A 21548-nucleotide genomic window follows, 5' to 3' on the forward strand; every position below is an offset into this window, starting at 1 on the left:
TGGGGCAACCCATTCTGCCAGAATATGAAATATGTTTTATTGCTAACAACATCTCTTCTTCTAACTAAATGATAACGGGCTGCTCGCTGCATCATGGGAATACACCCATCTGCAGGGCCAGGATCTCTGTGACATTCCCTTCCGCATTCCAATGATGATTCACTGAAAGTAATCAAGATAAGATACCAGTGCTGGTCTACTTACACATACATAGGTAAGAATCCATCTTCCCAAGATCACAACGCCTTACGCTTTTCTTTTTCTCCATCCCTGGAGGCACTTAAGGCCAGGCTGGATGGGGCCCTGGGCAGCCAGATCCAGTGGGTGGCACTGCCCACAGCACGGGGTTGGAGCTGACTGGGCTTTGAGGTCCCTTTGAATCCAAGCTGTTCTGTGATTTCGTTATAGTTTATCACGTTTTGTGTATTCAACAATTGCGATGAATGGTATATATAAAGATAAAATGTACATATAATTCAGCAGAGCATTGTAAGTACACACTACACACAACTACAGTATCTGTGTAGACAGCATCACATTTGAATAGCCCTGCCTTTCAGCTGACTTAGAGACAACTCCCAGCTACAAAAGGAAGCATCGTCATACTAACACTGAGAAGAAAACCCTAGATAGACAGCACAGGTACCAGGAAGAGGGAGGATCTGAGTGATGAAGTAGAGGTTTTACCAAGCCACAGCCCATAAGGACAGCCTCTCTTCACGAGAAGCATTTCTGGCTGACCCATTGGGTATCCCAACCCTGGCAGCAGACACACTCTGTATGCGAGTTCTGATCCATCATCTTCTGTCGTGTGAAACAACCTAGGTGCCCACATTGCAGCTAGGTCTTGGAAAATGAGAGCTGAGATAGAATTCCAGGGGTTAGGTAGGTACTATCTTTTTCATTTGAAAACTTCTTTCTCCTTGATATTTTGACAACCACTACATTAAATATAAGGAAGTTCTATAGGTGTCCAAATGGAACCTACATTAAAAATGCCAAGTTCTTTTACCTCAAGAAGTAAAATAAAAAGAAATCAGTTCTCCAGCTTATTTGTGTGAATGGGGTTTATCTATCTCCCAAGGAGTAATTTATTTATACTATGCTAGCATCCTAAACAAAAAAAAGGCATAAAAATTAAGTCCTTGCCTTAGGAGTCTTACCTTGAAAAAGAATAAAACAATAGCAAAACTAGCACCTCATGCACAGTTTAAGTCATAACAATGGATGGACTCTTCACATCCAAAAGACAGCACAGAGCCATTGAAAAGCACACTTAGGGAGGAGCAGGATAAAAGGGGACACATTGCTCCAACAGTCAGCCTGGGTCAGCACTGCACTTGTGTAATTTTGGGTGATGTTAAAGAAGTGAGTATCTCTGCTTCTGCCTGCTGCCTGCCCACGCACCAGTGCGTGTGAGCACACTGCACAACACGTGCTTAGGGGAAAACATGAATGCAGGTCCTGCTAAAGCTGAGCACTCTATAGATGCCTGGTTTGCCCTCAGAGCCAGGCACACATTCCCAAAGACATCAAGGCAGAAGCTGAATTCCAGACACACCTTATTTACTAAAATACACCTACAGTGTGAACTCACTTTCTGTCAAGAAGCAGGAAGCTGCCCGTTAGCATTGCCAAACTCCTTCCAAAATGTTGTCATCTTCATTTCATTCTATAACAAAGAATCAGCCAGCACAGCACGTGGTCCACACCCACCTTCAGCTGACCCAAGACTGCCTGCCAGAGCACTGATGGGCACAGGTGCCCCTGGTCAAAGCAGCTTTGACTTTGCATATGCCCTGTAACAAAATAAAGCATCATAATACGGAGTGATTTTTGAAAGGACTCCATTTAGGAAGCTCAGTTGATCGGTGGATAAAAATGATACGGTCAGATTCTAAGCTACGTAAGGGGAGCTTAGGTTCTTTCACCTGGACAGGAACATTTCCCACCTCCAGAGCCAGATGTGCAGTATGTAGTATTTCTTCTCCATCACCGTGATTCTGTATCTGTCCAGCTACAATACGGACGAGAAGAACTGGCTTCAAAAAGCCCTGCTGTCAAGACAGAAGGTGCACGCACTCAGTAATCAATGCTTGCTCTTTTCTGCTAGGGAAGATGTAGTAAATTCAACCCATGAAGTTCATTTGTGCCAAAACATGAGAAGAGTAATAGCACACATTGAAAAACAGAGGCATAGATTTTAATCCATCTGTCATCCAATAAATGTGTCCATTTTATTTTGCTACAAACCCAGTTCTGCTTTAGCTCCACACGAGGTCTTCAGCAGCCTCCTCCTCCTACAGACTGCAGGTTTTCTAGATATTCCGTGACAGCCTCCATCTCTGCAAACTCCAGCAGTCTGTTTATTAGCTTGTCCAGTTCTTCTTTCCCACTCAGAATTTCCTATGAGAAAATAGCAACAGACCAAAGCATTACAGAGCATACCCCAGTACTGTTCTGCAGTGGTGACTGCTCAGAAGAGGAGTTCTTACCGTTCTCCCCCATTACAATATCTCTATACCTACTCCCCAGCCCATTAAATATGAACCATTCCTTATGCAGCATGCCCTATATTCTCTGAAGTAACCCAGGACCTCTGCGGATGCAATTTCAAATCTTGCTCCTTACACAACAGGAGTTACAGTAAAGTGGATGCCTAAGACAGAATGGTGAAGGGTCATCCTAAAGTTCAAGGCATTGTCCATAAATCTATTAGACAAAAATGTATTATTAGGTCTTTATTTAAATGCCTCTTAAAAAAACTAATTAATTTTCAAAACATCTATAGGAATTCATTCAGCAGTAAACCATCAGGTAATCTTAACACTGAAGTATTAAGTTTCAGTTGTTTTTAACTGTGGCTTGCAAGGCAAACTCAGATCTTTTTTTCTTTTTCTTTTTTTCCTTTATTCGCTTTAGTGGTGAAAGGAGGATTAAGCCAAAAGATTGACCTAACTAAAAGAAGTCCATCGTGTCAGGCTTTTCTTTTGGCTGTAGTAAGCCTCAAGAACCTCAGATTCCACTTGCTCAGTTGGCAGAGGGACTCTCAGAGCCCACTAAGGAGGGCTACGTATTGAGCATCTTTCATTTGTACAGCTGGAGGAAAATACACAGAGACCCAGGTCAGCTCATTATTTCCCAAAGAAAGGCAGAGAAGGGTAAGCTTCTTGAATCAATCGTGTCCTACTAGGGTGTAAACAGCCATGTGATTTCCCCAAATATTTTAAATTATTTTCACAAGGTTACATTTTGCTTTACGTGGCACAGATAAGTGTCCAAGTCTTAAAGCCACCATAAGCAACCATTACCTTGATATTGCGTGCATCATACGAGATCCTGTGGTCAGTGACTCTGTCCTGGGTGAAGTTGTAAGTACGAATTCTCTCTGACTGGGCTCTTGTTCCCAACTGTAGCGAAGCACCAAAGAAACAGAACGAGAATCACGTCAGTCTCAAACACCATGGAAGGCAGAAGGCATTCCCACAAAAGGCAGCGAGTGGGGACCATCCATAACAGAAGCAGCACAAGCCATGTCTGCTTCACAGAAGGGTGGCAAAGCAGTTCCGCTAACATCTGGCCCTCAGAAAGGAACGCAGAGGAAATCGAGCGGACACAGAGGAGTCCTCTGGTGGCACTCTGGAGTAGTGCAATCAGTTTGAAAAGTTTCCAAGCTGAACTCCAAGTGTAGCTTTGTTGTACGGTTAAACGCCTTATTAAAATGGAGAATTACATGCCGAAAACTACTTAGAGAAATGAGTGTCTACTTGCACGAGCTGCTTTTTTCTTTTAACTCCCGCCTGCACTCACATTTGTATTTCAAAAGAAGGGATTTTATATATTCTGAATACTATAAAAGGTAATTTACTTTAGCCTGATTTTCTATAGCATTAACATGAACGTAAATCTGAAGTCCTTGAGAACTCTCGAGCTAAAATTATTAACAGAAGATAAATGGCTCACCGATTACAACAACCGAGTTAATAATCTGCAGGAACAATAACACACAATCTGAAGTGAGCAATTAAATAGCTAAGCTGGAAGCGGTGGAACACTGAAGAATTCTGTTATTGCGACGTATTTTTATTCTTGTTGATTGCTATTGAAGTTTGCACTGCAAACAGCAAAATACTCAAGGAATGGGAAAAGAACGTGAGCACACTTAAGAGAAAAGTACAGTCTGCAGCATAACTGGAGGCAACTCTCCTTTGGAAGTTTCTCCCTTCAGAGGTTACCTAACCCCCAGCAAACACGCTGGGACAGAGCTGTGAAATGGCAGGCTTCGTTCTATGCTTGTCTCTCCCAAAAGCTACACCACCTTGTCAAACACCGCGTTTTAGAAACAGCCTAGAATACAACCCCAAGAACTTCTGATCCTAATTTTGGCTGCTGCTCTGATTGTGTAACACAGCGTTGGGTGCTGAGTACTGCCTGCTGGGTAATTTCAGCTACAGTCTTGTGGTTCTCTTCTTTCCATCTACAGTCTATGGCTCTTTCATTACCTGAAAATTCTGCTAGCTAGGGATGAACTGGGATAAGCAAACAACCGATGTACAGTTTCAAAGCGGAGTTAGCATCATGGTACCCAGGATTCTCCTTTGTAAGCACACCTTGTTAGACACAGACACTGAGAGGAACGCACCTACAACAAAGCACCCTTCCCAAGTTCATCAATCATGTTTTCTCACCTGCAGTTTCCTGGCGCTCTGCTCTCGACTCAGTTGTTTTTCAATGATCTGCTGGTACAGCTTAGCCCTCAGCGTCTGCAGAGCTATTTCCTTGTTCATCTGCTGCGATCGCTCCTGCTGGCACTCAACTACCACTCCTTCACAGCACAGTGTCAGAGAGAACAGAGCAAAAAGCCCATTCAAACACAGAACAAACAAGCTAAATTAATTCGAACTCATTAGGCAAATGACACCTTCTAGGAGTGCTGGTTTTTAGGGCCTTTCAGCTGCAGGATAAAAAGTCATTTTAACACAGTGCTCAGAACCATTAGTATGTTTTTAAACTCCTCACAGTTGCACCGGGAGCTTTGTTCGGTACTACAGAAAAGCTGGGGGTACTGTGAAATTTCATAAGGCAAACAGTTCTCATTGGATTTCTCATTCTCTGGATGTTGCCTCCAAAGAGCAGGTTTACTCCAGGTAGCTGTCACATGCTAAATAAGTGAATTTGCAGAGGCTACAAGAGCATGTTTAAAATAATCTAATGTAGGTTTTGAACGTCTTCATCTACACGAGTTCTTGGAAACTGGAAAGTTCCTTATTCTAGCAGAGAAGAGCATCAAAGCCATACTGGAGAGTCTTAAACTGAATTATAAGTAACAAAATAAAACAAAAAGGCCTTCACAAGAAAAATAATATTTGTTTTTATTTCCTGTTTGATTTCCAAAATAAAAAGGCCAACACAGCTTTTTTCAGGTTGGACAAATAGAGGCCCACTGAACTTCAGTACAAGTAAATCCAAAGAAAGACAGAGTGGTTCAGTACCTACATTAACTTCCCATCAGCACATGTTTTCTTTCCTACTTAAGGTAGGATAGCATTACCTTGTACTAAATGAAAATCTTCAAGCTCCTCTTTTTCTGCCTGCTGCAGCTAGGCAAAGTGCACCTTAGCTGCCAATGGCCATTACTCCTGAATCAGTCAGCACAAATTATTTACACCTTCCACCCCATCCCCATCACCCTCCATTTGTTCTTTGATCCTTCAAAGACAGTGTATTCACTAAGCAGCCCCTCAGAAGAGGAAAGTGGCATAATAGCAGCACGTGTCATTGTGCCACTAGTTACGTTCCTTTTCTCACACACTGCCTTGCAAGGAGATGACAGAACAAAAAGGGGCTACCGCCTTCTTGGAATATGGCACAACCCAGCAGATGTACAGAATCACAAGCTTTCATTCCAGGATACAGATTTCAAGTGGTTAGAAGTACCAACCGCAGCCAGACTCACCTGTGGGAAGATGTACAATTCTCACAGCACTATCCGTTTTGTTGACGTGTTGCCCTCCTGCTCCTTTGGCCCGGAATGTATCTATACGCAGATCTTTGGGATCCACTTTAACATCAACCTAGAATCGAAGAAAATCACTATTTTCTGCTCTTCTTAAAATATTTTGAATGCCTTTTCAGTGATAGAATAAAAGGAATCACTTCTTAAAAAGCTACTCATTTACAACTGTACCTAAGTAACAGCTATAATTATTATCATAGAATCATAGAATGGTTTGGGTTGGAAGGGACCTTTAAGATCATCTAGTTCCAACCCCCTGCTGTAGGCACGGACACCTCCCACTAGACCAGGTTGCTCAAAGCCCCATCCAGCCTGGCCTCGAATGCTTCCAGGGAGGGGGCATCCACAACCTCTCTGGGCAACCTGTTCCAGAGTCTCACCATCCTCACAGTAAAGAATTTCTTCCTAATATCTAGTCTAAATCTACCCTCTTCCAGTTTAAAGCCATTTCCCCTCTTCCTGTCATTACACACCCTTATAAAAAGTCCCTCCCCATCTTTCCTGTATGTCTTCTTCAGGTACTGGAAGGCCACTAGAAGGTCTCCTTGGAGCTTTCTCTTCTCCAGGCTGAAGAGCCCCAGCTCTCTCAGCCTGCCCTCATAAGCGAGGTGTTCTAGCCCTGTGTTCATCTTTGTGGCCCTCCTCTGGACCACAAAGACGGATCTTGCTCCAGATCTCTCAGAAAACAAGGTACATCTGTATGGGAAGCAAACTAAAATCAGCAGCTAACAGCACAAGAATCTTGTTCAATGAGTCATGCCTCAGTAATTTCTGCAATAGTGGTTAAAAACATCTACCTGGGGAAACATTAGGTGTATCCAGGTCCAGCTAAGGATAGGAGTCCATGATGACCTGGACCAAGTTTGAGCTCAGTGGATAGGAACGGAACATTCAGATCTGACCAATGTTGCAAGGAAAGCACTACGAGGAAGCAGGAGAATTTGCAGGGAAAGCCTACAAGACCTGGTTTTGGTTATTGTTTGTGTAAACTGCTAGTTTAAGTGAGAACTGGCGCTATCAGAGAAATCTCAGAAAGACCAACCAACACACTCATTCAAATGCAAAGCATACTGTCTTTGATTTAACACCAATAATTTAAATGAACAAAAAAGTAGTAAAGGACTTGCTGAGTCACCTTCCTAGGCAACACTGAATATTTTCTTGGATATATTTCCCATCTTAATATATGACTTAATTTAAAACTGGCTTGCTCCAGTTTTGCAGGCACTTGGGGTGGGACACTCGTTGAAACGACCACTGATCTACTCGCCTTTTCAGGCAGTAGCAAACATTTGTGAAGTTGCTTCTGATGACCCATTTAAAAAGGCAAGGTACAGAGCCAAGGCCTGCTGCCTTCCAGAACCACAGAGCGTGTGGTTTATTTGCTGGGACTTGCTCAGAGCACTTGGGTTTCAATAAAATCCCCTAACAGTACCATGGTTTTAAATAACACCTACTCCAATGCCAGCGATACACTTCCCTTGTTGCTCTGATTAACAGACAGTTACCTCCTCTGGCTGAGGGAGCACAATAACAGACATTGTCCCCGTATGAATGCGCTGCATTCTCGATGACAGTCCGGTCTCAGGGATTCGCTGGACTCGATGAGTCCCTCCTTCATATTTCAGATGCCTGTAGACATCATCTCCTGAAATATGAGCAGCTGCGTGATGCAACCCACCTATAGAGACAAACAATGCGTGGAAAATACAGCGCAGAAACACAGCTTTAAATTTAGCCGTCTTGATGGAATGTCTGAAGAACTATTGTACCTATCTCAGCCGGCACGTAGTTCAGAATGTCAAAGGTCCAGCATTTATAGTCTGCATAGTTCTGGTACATCTCAAACATTTCTTTAGTGAACTGTTGGCAGATGTCACCTATAAATATAAAGGCGCTACAACATAAATAGCAGTTCACAAAACGGCAGCCACGAGTTTTTAGATTTAACCGCAACTGTAATCGTGCTCATAAAACAGATGAATGCTGATAATAAATAATACAGACTAAGAAAGTATGACTTTGTGCCACCGAAGTGTAAAAATGCATTAAGAATAACCCGTAACAGCCATAAAAAAGTTGGATGAAGGTTTGGAGTAATCTTTACTGTGGAGATTTTGCTGACCTCCAGTTGTTCTGCCAGCTGTCACTTCTAATATAACGTGACTTTTATCATACTTCTCCTTTGGCACTAGAAGCTGGAAAAGCTGAAAAAAGAAAAGGAGGAGAAAAGAAAAAAGAATGTCACTATCTCTTTCATGACTGTATCTCCTTTGAACGAAGTTTACAGCCAGCCTTCACAAACGCCGCGGCTTGAGCACGCGCAACCACAGATTTCTATTGGCAAATTAATAAGTAGGACTAAAAACTGTCCAAGTGCAAAGGCTGCTGCAGCTCAGTGCAGTTGGTGTGGAAATGGGATCCGCTGGTGCATCCACAGGAAAGCTAGCTGAAAATTCGATCCCACTGCGTCAGGTGCCAGGTCACCCACTCCAGCCCTCACTACCTTTGACACAAAGTTACCAGCTATAGCCCAGCCACTTTGTACACAAGCACGGACCTTACGTTTCAGAAAGTTCTGTTTTCCATTTGCTCAATCTCAACATAGAAATGAGCCCAAACACACAGCTTTCTACCGAACCTTTTCAGCTTCTCTGCTTATAATTAATGTTCCCACTTGTGGGGAAGCTGCCAGCTAAAGAGAAAATGAAATACTGAAAGTTCCAATCAGAAACCTTTTCAAGAATGCATGCTCTGCTGCCACAAGCAGTTACTTGGATGTCACGCAAGGTCTCAATGGCACAGGCACAGAGCTTCATATCCCCTTCAGCATCTCCAGACGGACAAGCAAGCAAGCAGAAATGCCTAAAATAATCAGCTTCTAAGATGCATTTGTCAGTAAGAAGCTTAGTAGAAATTAATGTTGCCATGTCTTTTCAGGGAAAACAGAGAAGCTGGCCTTCTGTTTCATTAAATGCAAGTGTCAGAGTCTATTGGCAAGATCACAAAGGAACATTTTTCTGACATTTATTTATGAAGCTGCGTATTTTTACCTCAGGCTCACCTTTCTGCACAGCGCGCTGATTTTTTTATCAAGGGTTTCCTTCTCTTCTAAGGCAAGCTCTAGAAGTTGCTTCTCATCTCTGCTGTCTAGCTCTAAATTCCAACAATAGGAATAGATGTCAGCCAATCTTACTTAGCTTAGAGCAGATTGTAATACAGCTGTCAAAAGACACACTTTACAGCATTTTAAAGCTTGCAGTGCACGCAGTTCCACTTTGCCAGCGTGAAATATCAAAGAAGAGCAGTTCAAGCCAGGATGGGTATTGCTAACTAAATGATTGTATTTCCCAGAGCTGCTGGAAGGAGCCACAGATATATTACCTCTCAACCCCTAGGCTATGACTCCAAGTCTGCATCATACAGATGTCAGTCCCACCTGACAGTAACTCACTGCCAGTTATAGCATACTGACAGTTACGTGACAGAGACTGACAGTGCAGAGGTAAACCCACCAAGAGATTTAACAAAACATGACAAAAAACATGCCTGGAGAAAAGAGCGCCTCGGTTTTCATTACTACCACTTCCCATGCAACAAGAATTTCTGTTTCTAGACTAGCCTAGGGACAGCTATCCGTGCAGCAATTTGCAGCCAGCTCATTAAGATGAGCATTAAAAATGTAAGTACGATGACGGTAATGAGGTTTCTAACCTTCTGTCTCCTGTTAATCAAGCGATCAATGAGATGCGAGAATTATGGCTTCAGCCATCATGACGCAGACAACCTCACTTCAACTCTTTGCTTTACTTGAAGAGATTCCCTTCCCATCTGCTCAGCCTAGGTGAGTATTGAGTCCAGTTTTGAGCTTCCCAGTACGGAAAAAGCACAGAAATACTGGAGTGTGTATAGCTAGGAGCCACAAAGATAGTTGAAATAAAGAAAATATGAGGAGAGGTCAAGAAAATTGGATTTGCTCAGCCTTAAGAAGAGCAGACTGGGGGGAAGTTTTATTGCTGTGTACAGCTAACTCACAGCAAGGTACTGAAAAGTTCAAGACAAACTCTTTTCAAAGTATATGTGCATAAAACAAGACAGAAGCTGGAGTACGGGAAATTCTGCTTAGGTATTAGGAAAACTGTTTTGACCCTAAGTGTTGTCAGACACTGAAATGGGCCCAAGGAGGTTGCTGGATCTCTGTTTTTGGATCTATTCAAGATTCAACTGGACAAGATCCTGGTCAGGCTGCTCTAACCAGTCTTGCTTTGAGCAGGACATCGGTTGAAACCACTTCCAGAAGTCTCCTTCAACCTAAACAGTCCTACAATTCTGTGATTCAACTGTGCTCTCCTACACTTTAAAACTGGAAAACATTCTCAAGCAAAGCCAACGGAAGCTCCAAATCTTTTCTGCTATAGAGATTCCAGTTTAGAATAATGGAATATGCTGATCACTTAGCGTGAGCTCATGCACTAAGCAGACTGTTAAAAGACTGTTGGAGTCAAAAAGAAAAATGCCAGAACAGGGAGCACCCCTTCATTTTCTCCTCCCCAGCAGCAAGCCTCAAGAAGTGAGCGGGCTGAGATGTTGAACCAGCTTTGCATACCGGACAAGGATCACGGCAGCTCCTTCATATTCTGGTTTCCAATTTACGTTCTGTTTTGTTTGGCTGGTTTTGTTTTTCTTTAAATGAAATACAGCAGATCAACACGTGAGCCTGGCATCCTCTGCACTTCAGGCAAGAGCTATATAAATATCCCTCCCAGTATGTCACAGCTCCAGCCAAAAGATAGCACTGAACAGAAGGCTTCTAGGTGGTCTGAAAAGCATCCTTACGGATCAGTGGAATAAAAAGTAGCAAAGTATTGTCAGCAGAGCTGGAAGGGTGGGCTGCTGGTGACAAGCTTGAGGTCCAAGTGACTGGTGTCCCATTCCTACCTCCTCCCTGACCTTTAGAAATTCACTTAGTCTGCCTCGTGATTCACATCACCAGTGATCACTGGGAAGTGGTATTTTCCTGCTTCACCGAGTGTTGAAAAATTACAATCCTACAGGAATTTAAATGAATTTGTGTATTACGGAGAAGAGGATCACTTAGGGAGCTAAAAAGAAACCAAAGAACAGTCAAATGAAGGGGATATCTGCGTTTGAACTCAGCCACGTGACACAAGAGTAAATAGAGTATAATGAGGATCCACTTAATTCGCTTCTTGGCTGTTATTTTATTTTTCCTTTCTTTCAGTTCTAACTCACTCCATTCATCCATATGACAACTTCTGGAATTAACCAAAACTCTTCACTACAACTATTTGATGCAAAAATAGTCCAAGTTGAAATATGAGTTTTCCATCTTTTTCATACTTTCTAAACCTGTTGTTTTTGTCCCTTCTCATCTTCACTCCTCTTCCTCTTGATCCACTGACAAAAGTGAACGGGGTAAGATTAAAGCGTTCTCTATAACCACCATTTTCTAAAGCACAAACATACCCACTTATTTCAAAAACTAAAGAATACAGGTATTTTCTATCTTTCTTAAGCAGGCAGAAAATGTTAGCCGCTATGTTTCTACAAGCTTTATTTCAATACGGCTTTTACTGATTTGTCAACATCCTTTGGTTCTTTCTCTCAGAATTACCAGGAACTTCAATCCTCCTCCTCTCAAACTGCTACCTATCCATTTCTCCCTTTCTTTGCTTTTCCCTTCCTCTATTGCTTTAGTGTAAGCCTCATTTTCTCCAGGTCACTGTTTCTCCTTCTTATCTTAGTGTCTGCTCTGGTGCAGCAGAATGCCCCACATTTTTCCTTCCTACTGTATACAGTGCCTCATACTTCTAACAGTGTGTTAGTATTTCTTTTCAAAATGTTGCACCACAAGTTCTTTTACTGCCCCAATACTTTCTATTTCCTGAATAGTATCAAAAATGGGATCAACTTTTCTTTTTCTTTTTTGTACCCCAACTTTTACTGCAACACAGTATTGAAAAGCTTCTTGGATAACCACCAATTTTTATTCCTTGTAGGATTTCTCAAACATCCTCCAAGACGTGTTAAATGTTGCCACTTATCTTGGAAGCTGTCAATTCAGGGCCTAATTGTGAAAGTTCACATAGCTTGCTTAATAAGCATCAAACTGCAGAGTTGGAATCCCATTTTAAGTGGCATGGCTCTAGTCTACGTCTATCAAATACGCTTGACTTGCTGATGTTTTTCCTTCAGTTCATACTGCTCTTGATTCTACCAAAAAAGAACTTAAACCAAATATTTCCAAACTATTTCTGCTAGATGCATAGCCCTCAGAGTCCAAACTGTCCCTACCTTCCCAAGTTGGCTGCATTAAGACCCGTATTAAGAGAGATGACATAAAAATAGAAGGAAATGTCTGCATCTAGAAAGCCTTAAAAGCATGCAAGCTCCCAGGAACAGAGAAGACCAGAGAGCGTTCCAGAGCTGGCTTAACTTATTTAAAAGCTCTCCATAAAGGCTGAGCAATGAGATTTATCACAAGCAAAGCCACTCTTTCAAAATGAATAAGTAGATGTGCTCTTCTCACCTCTGCACATAGTTTCTAGTTCCTGGAGCTCACTTTCAGCCTCTTTGATTTCTTGAAATGCAGTCGCAACTGGGGATAGATCGGCACGTCTTCTCCTCAGGGTTCTTTGCTCAAATTCATTTTTTGAATCAGCATTCAGCAGACTATTAACCTGCTGGTATTCCTTGCTTAGAGTTTCCAGATACTTCTGCACGGCCTCGTGCTTCCACAGTGCTCGAGAGTCCTGATGCTTCTTCCTAAGCTGACCATGAAATGACAGAGTGAATCTAGCCGTGTCCAACAAAGATTCCGGCCTCCAAAATCCACAGCTGTGCAGTCTCATCACACAACTTATCCTCTTTGCAACAGAAGGAAGAGGGCAATTGCGAAGCAGACCATAACAGTAGCAACCGGAAAGCAGGTTCTTGAAAAGCCAGACACTTCGTGGAGGTTTCATATTGTTTCTTATTCTTCCACCACCTGAAATTAGAAGTAGACGATACATGGACCACTTTTACTATCTAGAGAAAAGCATTTTGTAAAAAAAAATTTTTTTAAATCCAACCTATATCAAGCCCAAATTCTGTTCTTGACTACCAACACAAATCCAACCGTTATGGACAGATCTATTTGTTTCAGTCCTAGTTTAAATTAGAAACTCTTACCAGCACCATTGTGCACCAGTGTATCAGCTTGGGGTTGGAAAAATCTTGTCCCTCACCTCCTCAGTGTTTATGCTGTGGAAGATCCACTCTAGGTGCTGCTTTACAGACAACAGCTTCATTTGCCATACTTCTCACATGAATAATCAAACCATTTCCTGCCTCACTGGCAAAACAAAAGCGTTGCTATGAGAAAACACATCTACAGTGGAGATACCAAGTTCTATACAAAGTAGGTATGAAATGTTTAGAAGTACGTGGAATATTATAACCACTACCATAATAGGATACAACTTTGGCAGGTGGACATCGGTAACATCAGGGTGACTTTGCAAAAGTTTAGACAATGGGACTACAACATACTTGCATAGAATTACTCATCTATGTAAGTATTATGTCAGATATGGGAGCAGTGCTTTACTTCCTTCCCATGATATACTTGTAGGTAATGGACATCAATATTTTCCATTAAAAGTGTGAGCACAAAGCTGGTACTCTGAAATCCAGTTCCTTTCTTTTTCTGTGATACTTGACGCACGCTTTCGCAGGACGCAGGCTACCCTTAGTGTCACTGTTGCTTTGCTCATTGTACATCACCCTACTTACTTCCATCAATGTGCCCTCTAGCAGAGGAACAGCAACATACAGTAAAAACAGAGGTACTGCATCTTGCTTGCCCAGATGTCTATTTTACTGCCTACACAAACTGGAGGAGCTAGAGAGGGAGGGAAGGGGCTCTATTCTGCTTCTGCACCTTCCCCAGGTCCCCCAGGGCTGGCAGGCACTACCAAACTCACAGCTGATTTACAGAAAGCCAACAATAATCTTTATGGATTGTTCCAGTGACTAAACACGGCTGTAGTAGAGGGACGACACCTCCTTCACCAGCAATAAGTCAGAAGACACAAGTCAGACTCATCATCTGCACTGCTGGACTTAGCTCCTCAGGGAGACATGTTGGACTTAACTCCCAAAGATTTAATTTTGCTCGTGTCAGTGGTGTTGCCTCTGCTTACTGCAAGTCAGCACGGCCAGTCGTCATCCAGTCATGTGGTAATTATCGTTAACAGAAATACTGCTTTAGTTAGAAAACAACATGTGCAAACAGAACGAATCCATTGTATGGTTCTGCCTGAGCAGCTTTCAGAAGGAAAATACTCATTTTCAAATGCCTAGAGACCTAAGCAACTGCATGACTCCAATCCTCGAGAAAGAAAGAGATTTCGAAATAGATTTTATTATTTTGTCAAAACAAAGTTATCTCCTCCTTAGAGAGATGCTGTCACCCAGCATTTGTGCAGAAATAAGCCCCCATAAAACCTTTACAGAGCTATGCACGGCAGACTGCCTATTAGCTGCTTCTCATACTAGTTGTTAGTGACTTTTTTAACGTGACTAAATTACCCAGCGTGCAGCAAAAACACATCACAAATCAAAACCAGTCCGTAAAAACGACAACTGCAATCGTCTCATTGAAAGAATAAAAAGATCAGCTCATTTCTGGTTAAGGGACAGCTACCAATGCTCTAACTGTTTTAAAAGCTTTTAAAAATAACTTCTAATCTTCAAAGACACTATTAACTCAGTGAAACGGATTCCGTAGAGACGCATAAGAATACACACGCGTAAGGGAGGAGTTTCAGTAATGCAGCATCAGAGAGGTGCCTCCAAGGCCTCAAGGACCCCGGGCCACCTTTTCATAGCCCTCTGCCTCCCACCGCAGCTACACCAAGCAGCCCTCCTGCAAAAAACAGGCACAGAGCCCCGTGCAGCCCTCCCCAGCGCGGGGCTTACTGGGAGACACGGAGGGCACCCCTGGGAGCCGGAGGCCGGCAGGCAGCAGCCGGCGGTTCCCTCGGCTCAGCCCCTGCAACGCAGCGTGGGCAGCGAGCGGGCTCCGCGCCGCGCACAGAGCCCACAAACTCACCCTCCCCGAATGGAAGCGCCGGACGGGCCCTGCCTTACATCAAGAGGCCATTGCAGACGGGAAGTAAAGGGGAAAGACTCGCACTCCCAGCATGCCTCCTCACAAACGCGGCTCCCGGCGTGCTGCAGCCTCGGCCGTCCCTCGGGCACACGGCTCTCCGCCAGCGTGAGGGAGCAGCGGTCACAGGTTTGCAAGCATGGCTTTAACAGCTTTACAAGCAAATGATGAAATACTAGCTCCAAAATAGTTGTTTTTTTTTTTTTTTAAAAAAAAGGCCTTACAAGTAAATCTAGAACCGCATTATCAACATTTTCTTCACAGCTGCATACTTACACACACTGAGTTTAGCAAATGCTTTGGCTAAAATGACAAGCAGAACGAGTGGGAATAGCCCTATAGTCTATATGTAGGCTATATAAAACACTGTATTTGGCACATAAAACATCAACAAGCTTTGGTGAGGTAAATACACCAAAAAGGCTGAAAACGAGATGATGGGAAGATTTGTACCAAACTTCACCAGCACACGAATGACAAGCAGCCTCTTGTTTCGCTCTCAGGGCTGCTCCTGGCTCTGCTCAGCCCCCTGGGACAGGAGGCAAAGGGAACAGACTAAAAGGCAGCCTCAGAAACTAGGAGCCATCCCGGAGCCCATCAGATTTACAAAGAGGCTGCAGCAAACAGCACCCCGCAATCTCCCAGGAGCCTCCAATCTAACACTGAAAAATCTTGAAAAGGTAATCTACGGGCAATCAACCAAGAAGCTACTAAGAACATGAAAATGGCAGGCAGGCCATGCACTCAAAATTACAAAACAGATTGAAAAAGAAGAGGGTAGGCCAAGAAAAGTCACATCAGCTCCTACTGCAGCCAGAAATGGCTATTACATTAAACCCTCTGATTAAAAGCAATTGTGATTCGGTTTTCACTACCCTTGCTGGCCAGTTCTTTAACTTAAGTGTGAGAATACAGGCTAACAGCTTCGCAGCGCTCCCCAGCAGCCAGCAGACTGGACATGGGCTGGACTCAGGGGACCTATTCCTCATGTCTCATACTAATGGTGAATAGGAAACACTCTTTCCTTCTATTTCCAGTATGATTTTTAAAATGGAATATGAGAATCGAGGATAAAGGATGGGAAATCCTATTGCTGTCTGTGCTTCCACCTCCCTTATGGTTTGCTTTGGCCTATGGAGCTGGTGAGGCTCATGGCTTACGGTTGGTGCTCAGGGCAGGGTGCTGCTGCCCTCAGCCACCAGGCAGAGCGGGGGAGTGACAGCAGCAGGTCCCCGGGCTTCAGGGAATGGCCCATGGCACTTGGGATGCGCTTTTAAATTTAAATCTGGGAACTCTAAGCTGCCAACTTGATTTCAAAAGAAGGATGGACAGCAGGGTGAGGGAGGTGATTGTCCACATCTATTCTGCCTTCATGAGGCCCCATCTGGAGTACTGCATTCAGGTCTGGGGCCCCCAGCACAAGAAGGATGAGGAACTGTTGGAGTGGGTCCAGAAGAGGGCCATGAAGATGATCAGAGGGCTGGAGCACCTCTCCTATGAAAACAGGCTGAGGGAGCCAGGCTTGTTTATAGCTTGGAGAAGAGAAGGCTCCAGGGAGACCTCACTGAGGCCTTCCAGTACTTGAGGGGAGCTTATAAGCAGGAGGGGGACCGACTTTTCACACGGTCTGATAGTGAAAGGACAAGGGGGGGATTGTTTTAAACTAAAAGAGGGGAGATTCAGATTAGATGTCAGGGAGAAATCTTTCACTGAGAGGGTGGTGAGCTGCTGGAACAGGCTGCCCAGAAAGGCTGAGGATGCCCCATTCCTGTAGGTGTTCAAGGCCAGTTTGGATGGGGCCCTGGGCAACCTGTGCTGGTGAGGGGAAGCCCTGCCCATGGCAGAGGTATTGGAACTAGATGATCTCTGAGGTCCTTTCCAACCCAAGCCACTCTATGATTCTCTGAATTGTTAAAAAAAAAAAAAAAAAGTAGACAAAGGAATATCTCAATGAACAAAACAAGCTCAAGGCCTTACAACGTGCTTGGCTCAAAGGCAGAGGCCCTTTTTTGTTCAGAGGCCCTAAGTGGGTTGAGCAAGCTGCCAGTATTGTGTCACAGCTTCTGCAGACACTGACTGATGGCTGACAAGCCACGGAGCAGGGAAAGATGCAGCAAAATCACAAGCTCCCTGTAATGTTTACCTCATGTGGATAGAATCACACAAACACCAAGGTTGGAAAAGACCTCTGAGATCATCCAGTCCAACCGTCCACCTACCACCAGTATTTCCCCACTTAACCATGCCCCATAGTACAACATATAAGCGTTTCTTGAACACCTCCAGGGACAATGACTCAACCACCTCCCTGGGCTGCTGATTCCAGTACCTGACCATTCTTACAGAGAAGAAATTTTCCCTAATATCCAACCCAAGCCTCCCCTGGTGCAACTTAGGGTCATTCCCTCTAGTCCTATCCCTGGTTACACAGGAGAAGAGGCAGACCCCCGCCTCACCTCAACCTCCTTTCAGGTAGTTATAGAGAGCGATCAGGTCTCCCCTGAGCCTCCTCTCCAGACTGAACAATCTTAGTTCCCTCAACCGCTCCTCACAAGACTTGTGCTTGGATGTCGCTCCCCCCTTTTGACCCAAATAATCTGCTGACAGACTTCTGAATTCTTTCTGTTTGTAGGGAAAACTGGTGACAGAATCACACGCGCCTTGAATACAGCCCTGTTTATTATCAAAGCCTGTAGAAAGCGCTTTGTTTGGCTGAGCACAGTGGGATTAAATGACAAGAAGTTTTCTTGACTGTACTCCCAAACCTCACTTTCAACCAGCCCTCTGCCCCCGCCAAAGCTCATTTCTATGTTTAGTCTCTCTCAGCTAGTCTAAAATTGTTTCTTTACTGCCAGCTTGCTCTCCTTTTCTTGCTGCTTTCAGCACGGATTTGTAATACAGACACATGTTGAAATGCAAATCAAATGCCTGCCTCTCATTTGCAGTTTGCCTGTTTTCAGTCGGCATTCATTCCAGTATTTGGACAAGCAGGAAACTGACACTTGGCTATTAAGGACAGCCTTACTGCCTCAGACCAAAGGTCCACCGAGCACAGTATTTACCTGACCGTCCTGGAGGTGCATCTGTTTACCCCAGAACCCAGTCAAAGGCCTAACGCCTTCTGCAAGGACAGAAAATTTGAGTTCATGAAGCCATGGCTCCAACAAGTTACAATCGGTGCTAATTTGATGCTGTAGTGCAGACCTTGAAAATGATGCAGTAGAGCTGTCCTTGTCAACAGTATGCCTGCTCTGAAAAAAAAATCAGACACTGAGACCCTGAGTTAGGCTTAGTCTTCCAGTTTACTCTCTTCCAAAACCTTGTCCACTCTTGTTCTCTCCAACACGAAAGGATGGCAGCCATAATGTCCATGGGCTTCAGAAAGGCTTGTGAGAAGTCAAAGGACATGCTGCTTGAGATATGCTGTCACAGCCACGCCACTACCTGCTTTGTGTAACCAAATACAGCTTGTCAAGTGTACAGTGTTCCTAATTGTTATCTCCACACGCTTGCTTTGCTATGCACGTCTATTGAGCTCATCACCAGAGCAGTAGAAATCATAGAATCATAGAATGGTTTGAGTTGGAAGGGACCTTTAAGATCATCTAGTTCCAACCTCCTGCTACAGGGGGGGACACCTCCCTCTAGACCAAAGCCCCATCCAGCCTGGCCTTGAATGTCTCCAGGGAGAAGGTATTCACAACCTCTCTGGGCAACCTGTTCCAGTGCCTCATCACCCTCATAGTAAAGAATTTCTCCCTAATATCTAGTCTATGTCCACCCTCTTCCAGTTTAAAGCCATTTCCCCTTGTCCTGTCACTACCTGCCCTTATAAAAGTAAGTACGCGATAACCATATTGTTACAGGAATAATATTCTTTTAAGATCCAACTAATATATTTTAAAAAGTAATTACACAGGGACTCTAACTGAAGCTGCCTAATTCTCTCCCCCTCCCTCCCCCTCTCCCAGCATGATCTTTTTAATTGATTGCAACTCTGACAGCTTAACTAGTTTCCCTTCCAAGGAAGCACCCCAAGCTATGGGGTTTCATCACTGCTGGTTTGTTCTTTAGCTTTGTAGAGATCCTTTTAAGAACTATTTCTGGGTATAACAAGGAAAAATTATGTTCAAAAGACCTTATACCTCCCTCATTGGAGGAGCCAAGCCATGACAAAACACTTACTGCTCTAAGCACACAAGACAGTGCTGAGAAGCTTTGTATAAGCAACTGAACAAAGAAGTAATGTGAAAGATGACACCTCAAAAGCCAGGCTGGCAGCTCACCCAGAGCCCAGCTCCACGGTCGCTTTCCAGCAGTATTGCCCAGCCTGGGGACAACGTGCTCCCCGCTCTAGGTGTAAGCTGATTCTCCACATAGCGGCCACTCAAACCGCATTACTAGGGAACTGCGTTATTAGGGCCCTGAGGAGCCGGGGAGGCTGTGAGGAGACAAAGAGATTTTCTGCTTTATCTCAGCACGGCCGGGCGAGGCCAAGCGCTGAAAGGAAAAAAGCATCCAATTTCGACAGCCCCCAGCTTTGAAATAGCCATGACTCAGGGCTTCGGCGAGCCGGAGTTATTTTTACACCTTCTGAGGGCGGCAGTCCCCTTCCTCCCCGTCCTCGTCCTCCTCCTCCCCCTCTCGGGACAGTTTCGAGAGCCCCTCGCCTCAGGACACTCCCCTCGGGGAAGCGACCAAGGGGCAAACAAGCCCTCCCCTCAAAAAGAAGCCAGAAAAGCAAACGCGCGACGCATCCAAACCCTCACACCGCGGGGAGAGAAGGGCGGGAACGAAGCGGCCCAGCGCCTCCCACCCCCCGACCCCGCGGCAGGCGGCGGTGCGCATGCGCGGCGGGGGACCCCGGCCGCCATTTTGCAGCGTCAGTCGGGCGGCGAGGCCTCCCCGGCAGCTGCGCAGAGGGGCCGCGCTCGCGCGCTGCGCCCGAGGGGAGCCGGCGGGGCGGGCGGTGCAGGCCAATGAGTTGAAGAGTCGCCGCCGCCGCTCGCCCGGAGCCGCAGCCGTCGCCCCGCCGAGTTGGGGATCGCCTTTTTCTTTCCCCCGCCTCCTTCCCTTCCTCGCAGCGACAGCCGCCCCGCCAGCCTCGAGCCGCGCTGCCCCGCGGCCGCTCGCCCGCCCGCATCATGCCGTCCGTGCCGCTGCCGCCCAAGGAGAGCAACCTCTTCAAGCGGATCCTGGTGAGCCCCCGGCGCGCCTTCCTCCCGCCGCGCGCGGCCGGTTCCTGCGGAGCGGGGAAGGATGCGGCGGTCGCGGGGCTGCCACCGCCGCCTCCCCGTCCCGGCTCGTCCCCGCTTCCTCCCTTTGTCTGCGGCCGCCGAGCGGGCCGAGCGGCGGCCGGGAGGGGAGGGAAGGCGCGAGGCAGGGAGGGACCCGCCGCTACTGCCCGGCTTTGCGGCTCTCCGCCCGCAGCGGTAACTCCGCGCCGCGCTCCGGCCGCCGCTCCTCCGCCGCTCCGTCCCTCCCCGCTCCTCCCGCCGCAAGCGGGCGGCAGCGGCCCCGGCGCGGGGGGCGGCGGAGGCGGGGAGCTGTCAGCCCCAGGTCGATGCCGCCCCGGCACGCTTCGCTAGGAGACGTGGCCGGGGGTGTCCGGCGGGGTCAGGCATCCCGACTCCGAAATGCCGTGGACTGCCGTGTGCCGGGCGGCCGGGCCCCGGGTTGAATCACTGCCCGCGTCTCTTTGAGACTTCGTGGCGCACGGGGTTTGAGGCGGCTTTAAAGAAACAACTCGTCCAACTGTAGCTTCCTCCTGAATCGCTTTGTTTTCTCCACTCTTGTGGAAGATCGGCCCTCTCCTTGGGAAAAGCCCGCTCCTCAGCAGCCCCTCAGTGTGACAGTGAGGGAGCTGCGGCCTCGGCCAAGTGAAGGCTCTTGGTGCCACTCTTGGCCTTCCCGCAGGCAGAGCTCTGCGCAGCGCTGACCCGCTGGCAGGCACGAGTTTCTTCTGTTCTAACAGAGCTCGGTGGGTTAACTTCACCGATTTTGTGCGTTTCAGCCTTAGGAAGCTGATCTCAAAGCAAACAGAGTGTGTAAGCCTCCGCGCTCTGTGACTGGTGCATTTCAGCAAGAAAACTCTTGGTAGTTTGTAGAATTTTTTTTTTTTAAAAGACTTAATGGTGCTTAACGGTGATTTGTTGCTTACTGCATGCTTATGGTATGCATCTTAGTAAGTCATTCTAGCACTCCTCTCTGCTAAAAATAAGTCACTAATATTAGAACAGTTAAGTGATTATTCTTACTAGTAGCAAACAAGCTCACAGTAGCAGTCGCTTCTGAACTTTTTAAAAATTGGGATGCAGAAAAACTCCCAATCTATTAAACAGCAAACTAAACAAATTA

At 45.6% G+C, this 21548-nt stretch overlaps 2 protein-coding genes across 14 annotated transcripts in view; one reads left to right on the forward strand and one right to left on the reverse strand.

Annotated features, from left to right (window-relative positions):
• Window positions 390-20660, reverse strand: MTRF1 (mitochondrial translation release factor 1). Of its 11 annotated transcripts, none has more exons than XR_002432402.1 (12): window positions 15135-16590; window positions 12567-13025; window positions 9081-9172; window positions 8142-8223; window positions 7789-7896; window positions 7525-7697; window positions 5957-6074; window positions 4689-4825; window positions 3312-3410; window positions 2254-2406; window positions 1953-2054; window positions 390-1799 (listed from the first exon to the last, which is right to left on the reverse strand). XR_002432402.1 is itself a non-coding variant. In XM_021374920.1 (11 exons), the coding sequence occupies exons 2-10, from the start codon at window positions 13000-13002 to the stop codon at window positions 2284-2286; spliced, it is 1368 nt and encodes a 455-aa protein (XP_021230595.1). In that variant the 5' UTR covers window positions 13003-13025; window positions 15135-16590; the 3' UTR covers window positions 390-2054; window positions 2254-2283. The 11 variants fall into 11 exon arrangements, 9 of the variants coding, with proteins under 9 accessions (XP_021230595.1, XP_021230586.1, XP_021230621.1 ...); XR_002432401.1 differs by having other exon boundaries at window positions 1953-2057; XM_021374920.1 differs by having other exon boundaries at window positions 390-2054.
• The window catches only part of NAA16 (N(alpha)-acetyltransferase 16, NatA auxiliary subunit), a 65750-nt gene continuing 63134 nt past the window's right edge, over window positions 18933-21548 (forward strand). For 2 of the 3 annotated variants that reach the window (XM_021374762.1, XM_021374769.1), the window contains exon 1: window positions 18945-20389. In XM_021374762.1, coding sequence (XP_021230437.1) covers window positions 20336-20389 — 54 coding nt within the window. In that variant the 5' untranslated portion in view covers window positions 18945-20335. Of the gene's footprint in view, window positions 20390-21548 lie in introns of all 3 variants that reach the window. The other variant, XM_021374798.1, reaches the window with a different exon arrangement.

Source organism: Numida meleagris, chromosome 1 (genome assembly GCF_002078875.1).
Source record: "Numida meleagris isolate 19003 breed g44 Domestic line chromosome 1, NumMel1.0, whole genome shotgun sequence".
Classification (NCBI taxonomy): domain Eukaryota; kingdom Metazoa; phylum Chordata; class Aves; order Galliformes; family Numididae; genus Numida; species Numida meleagris.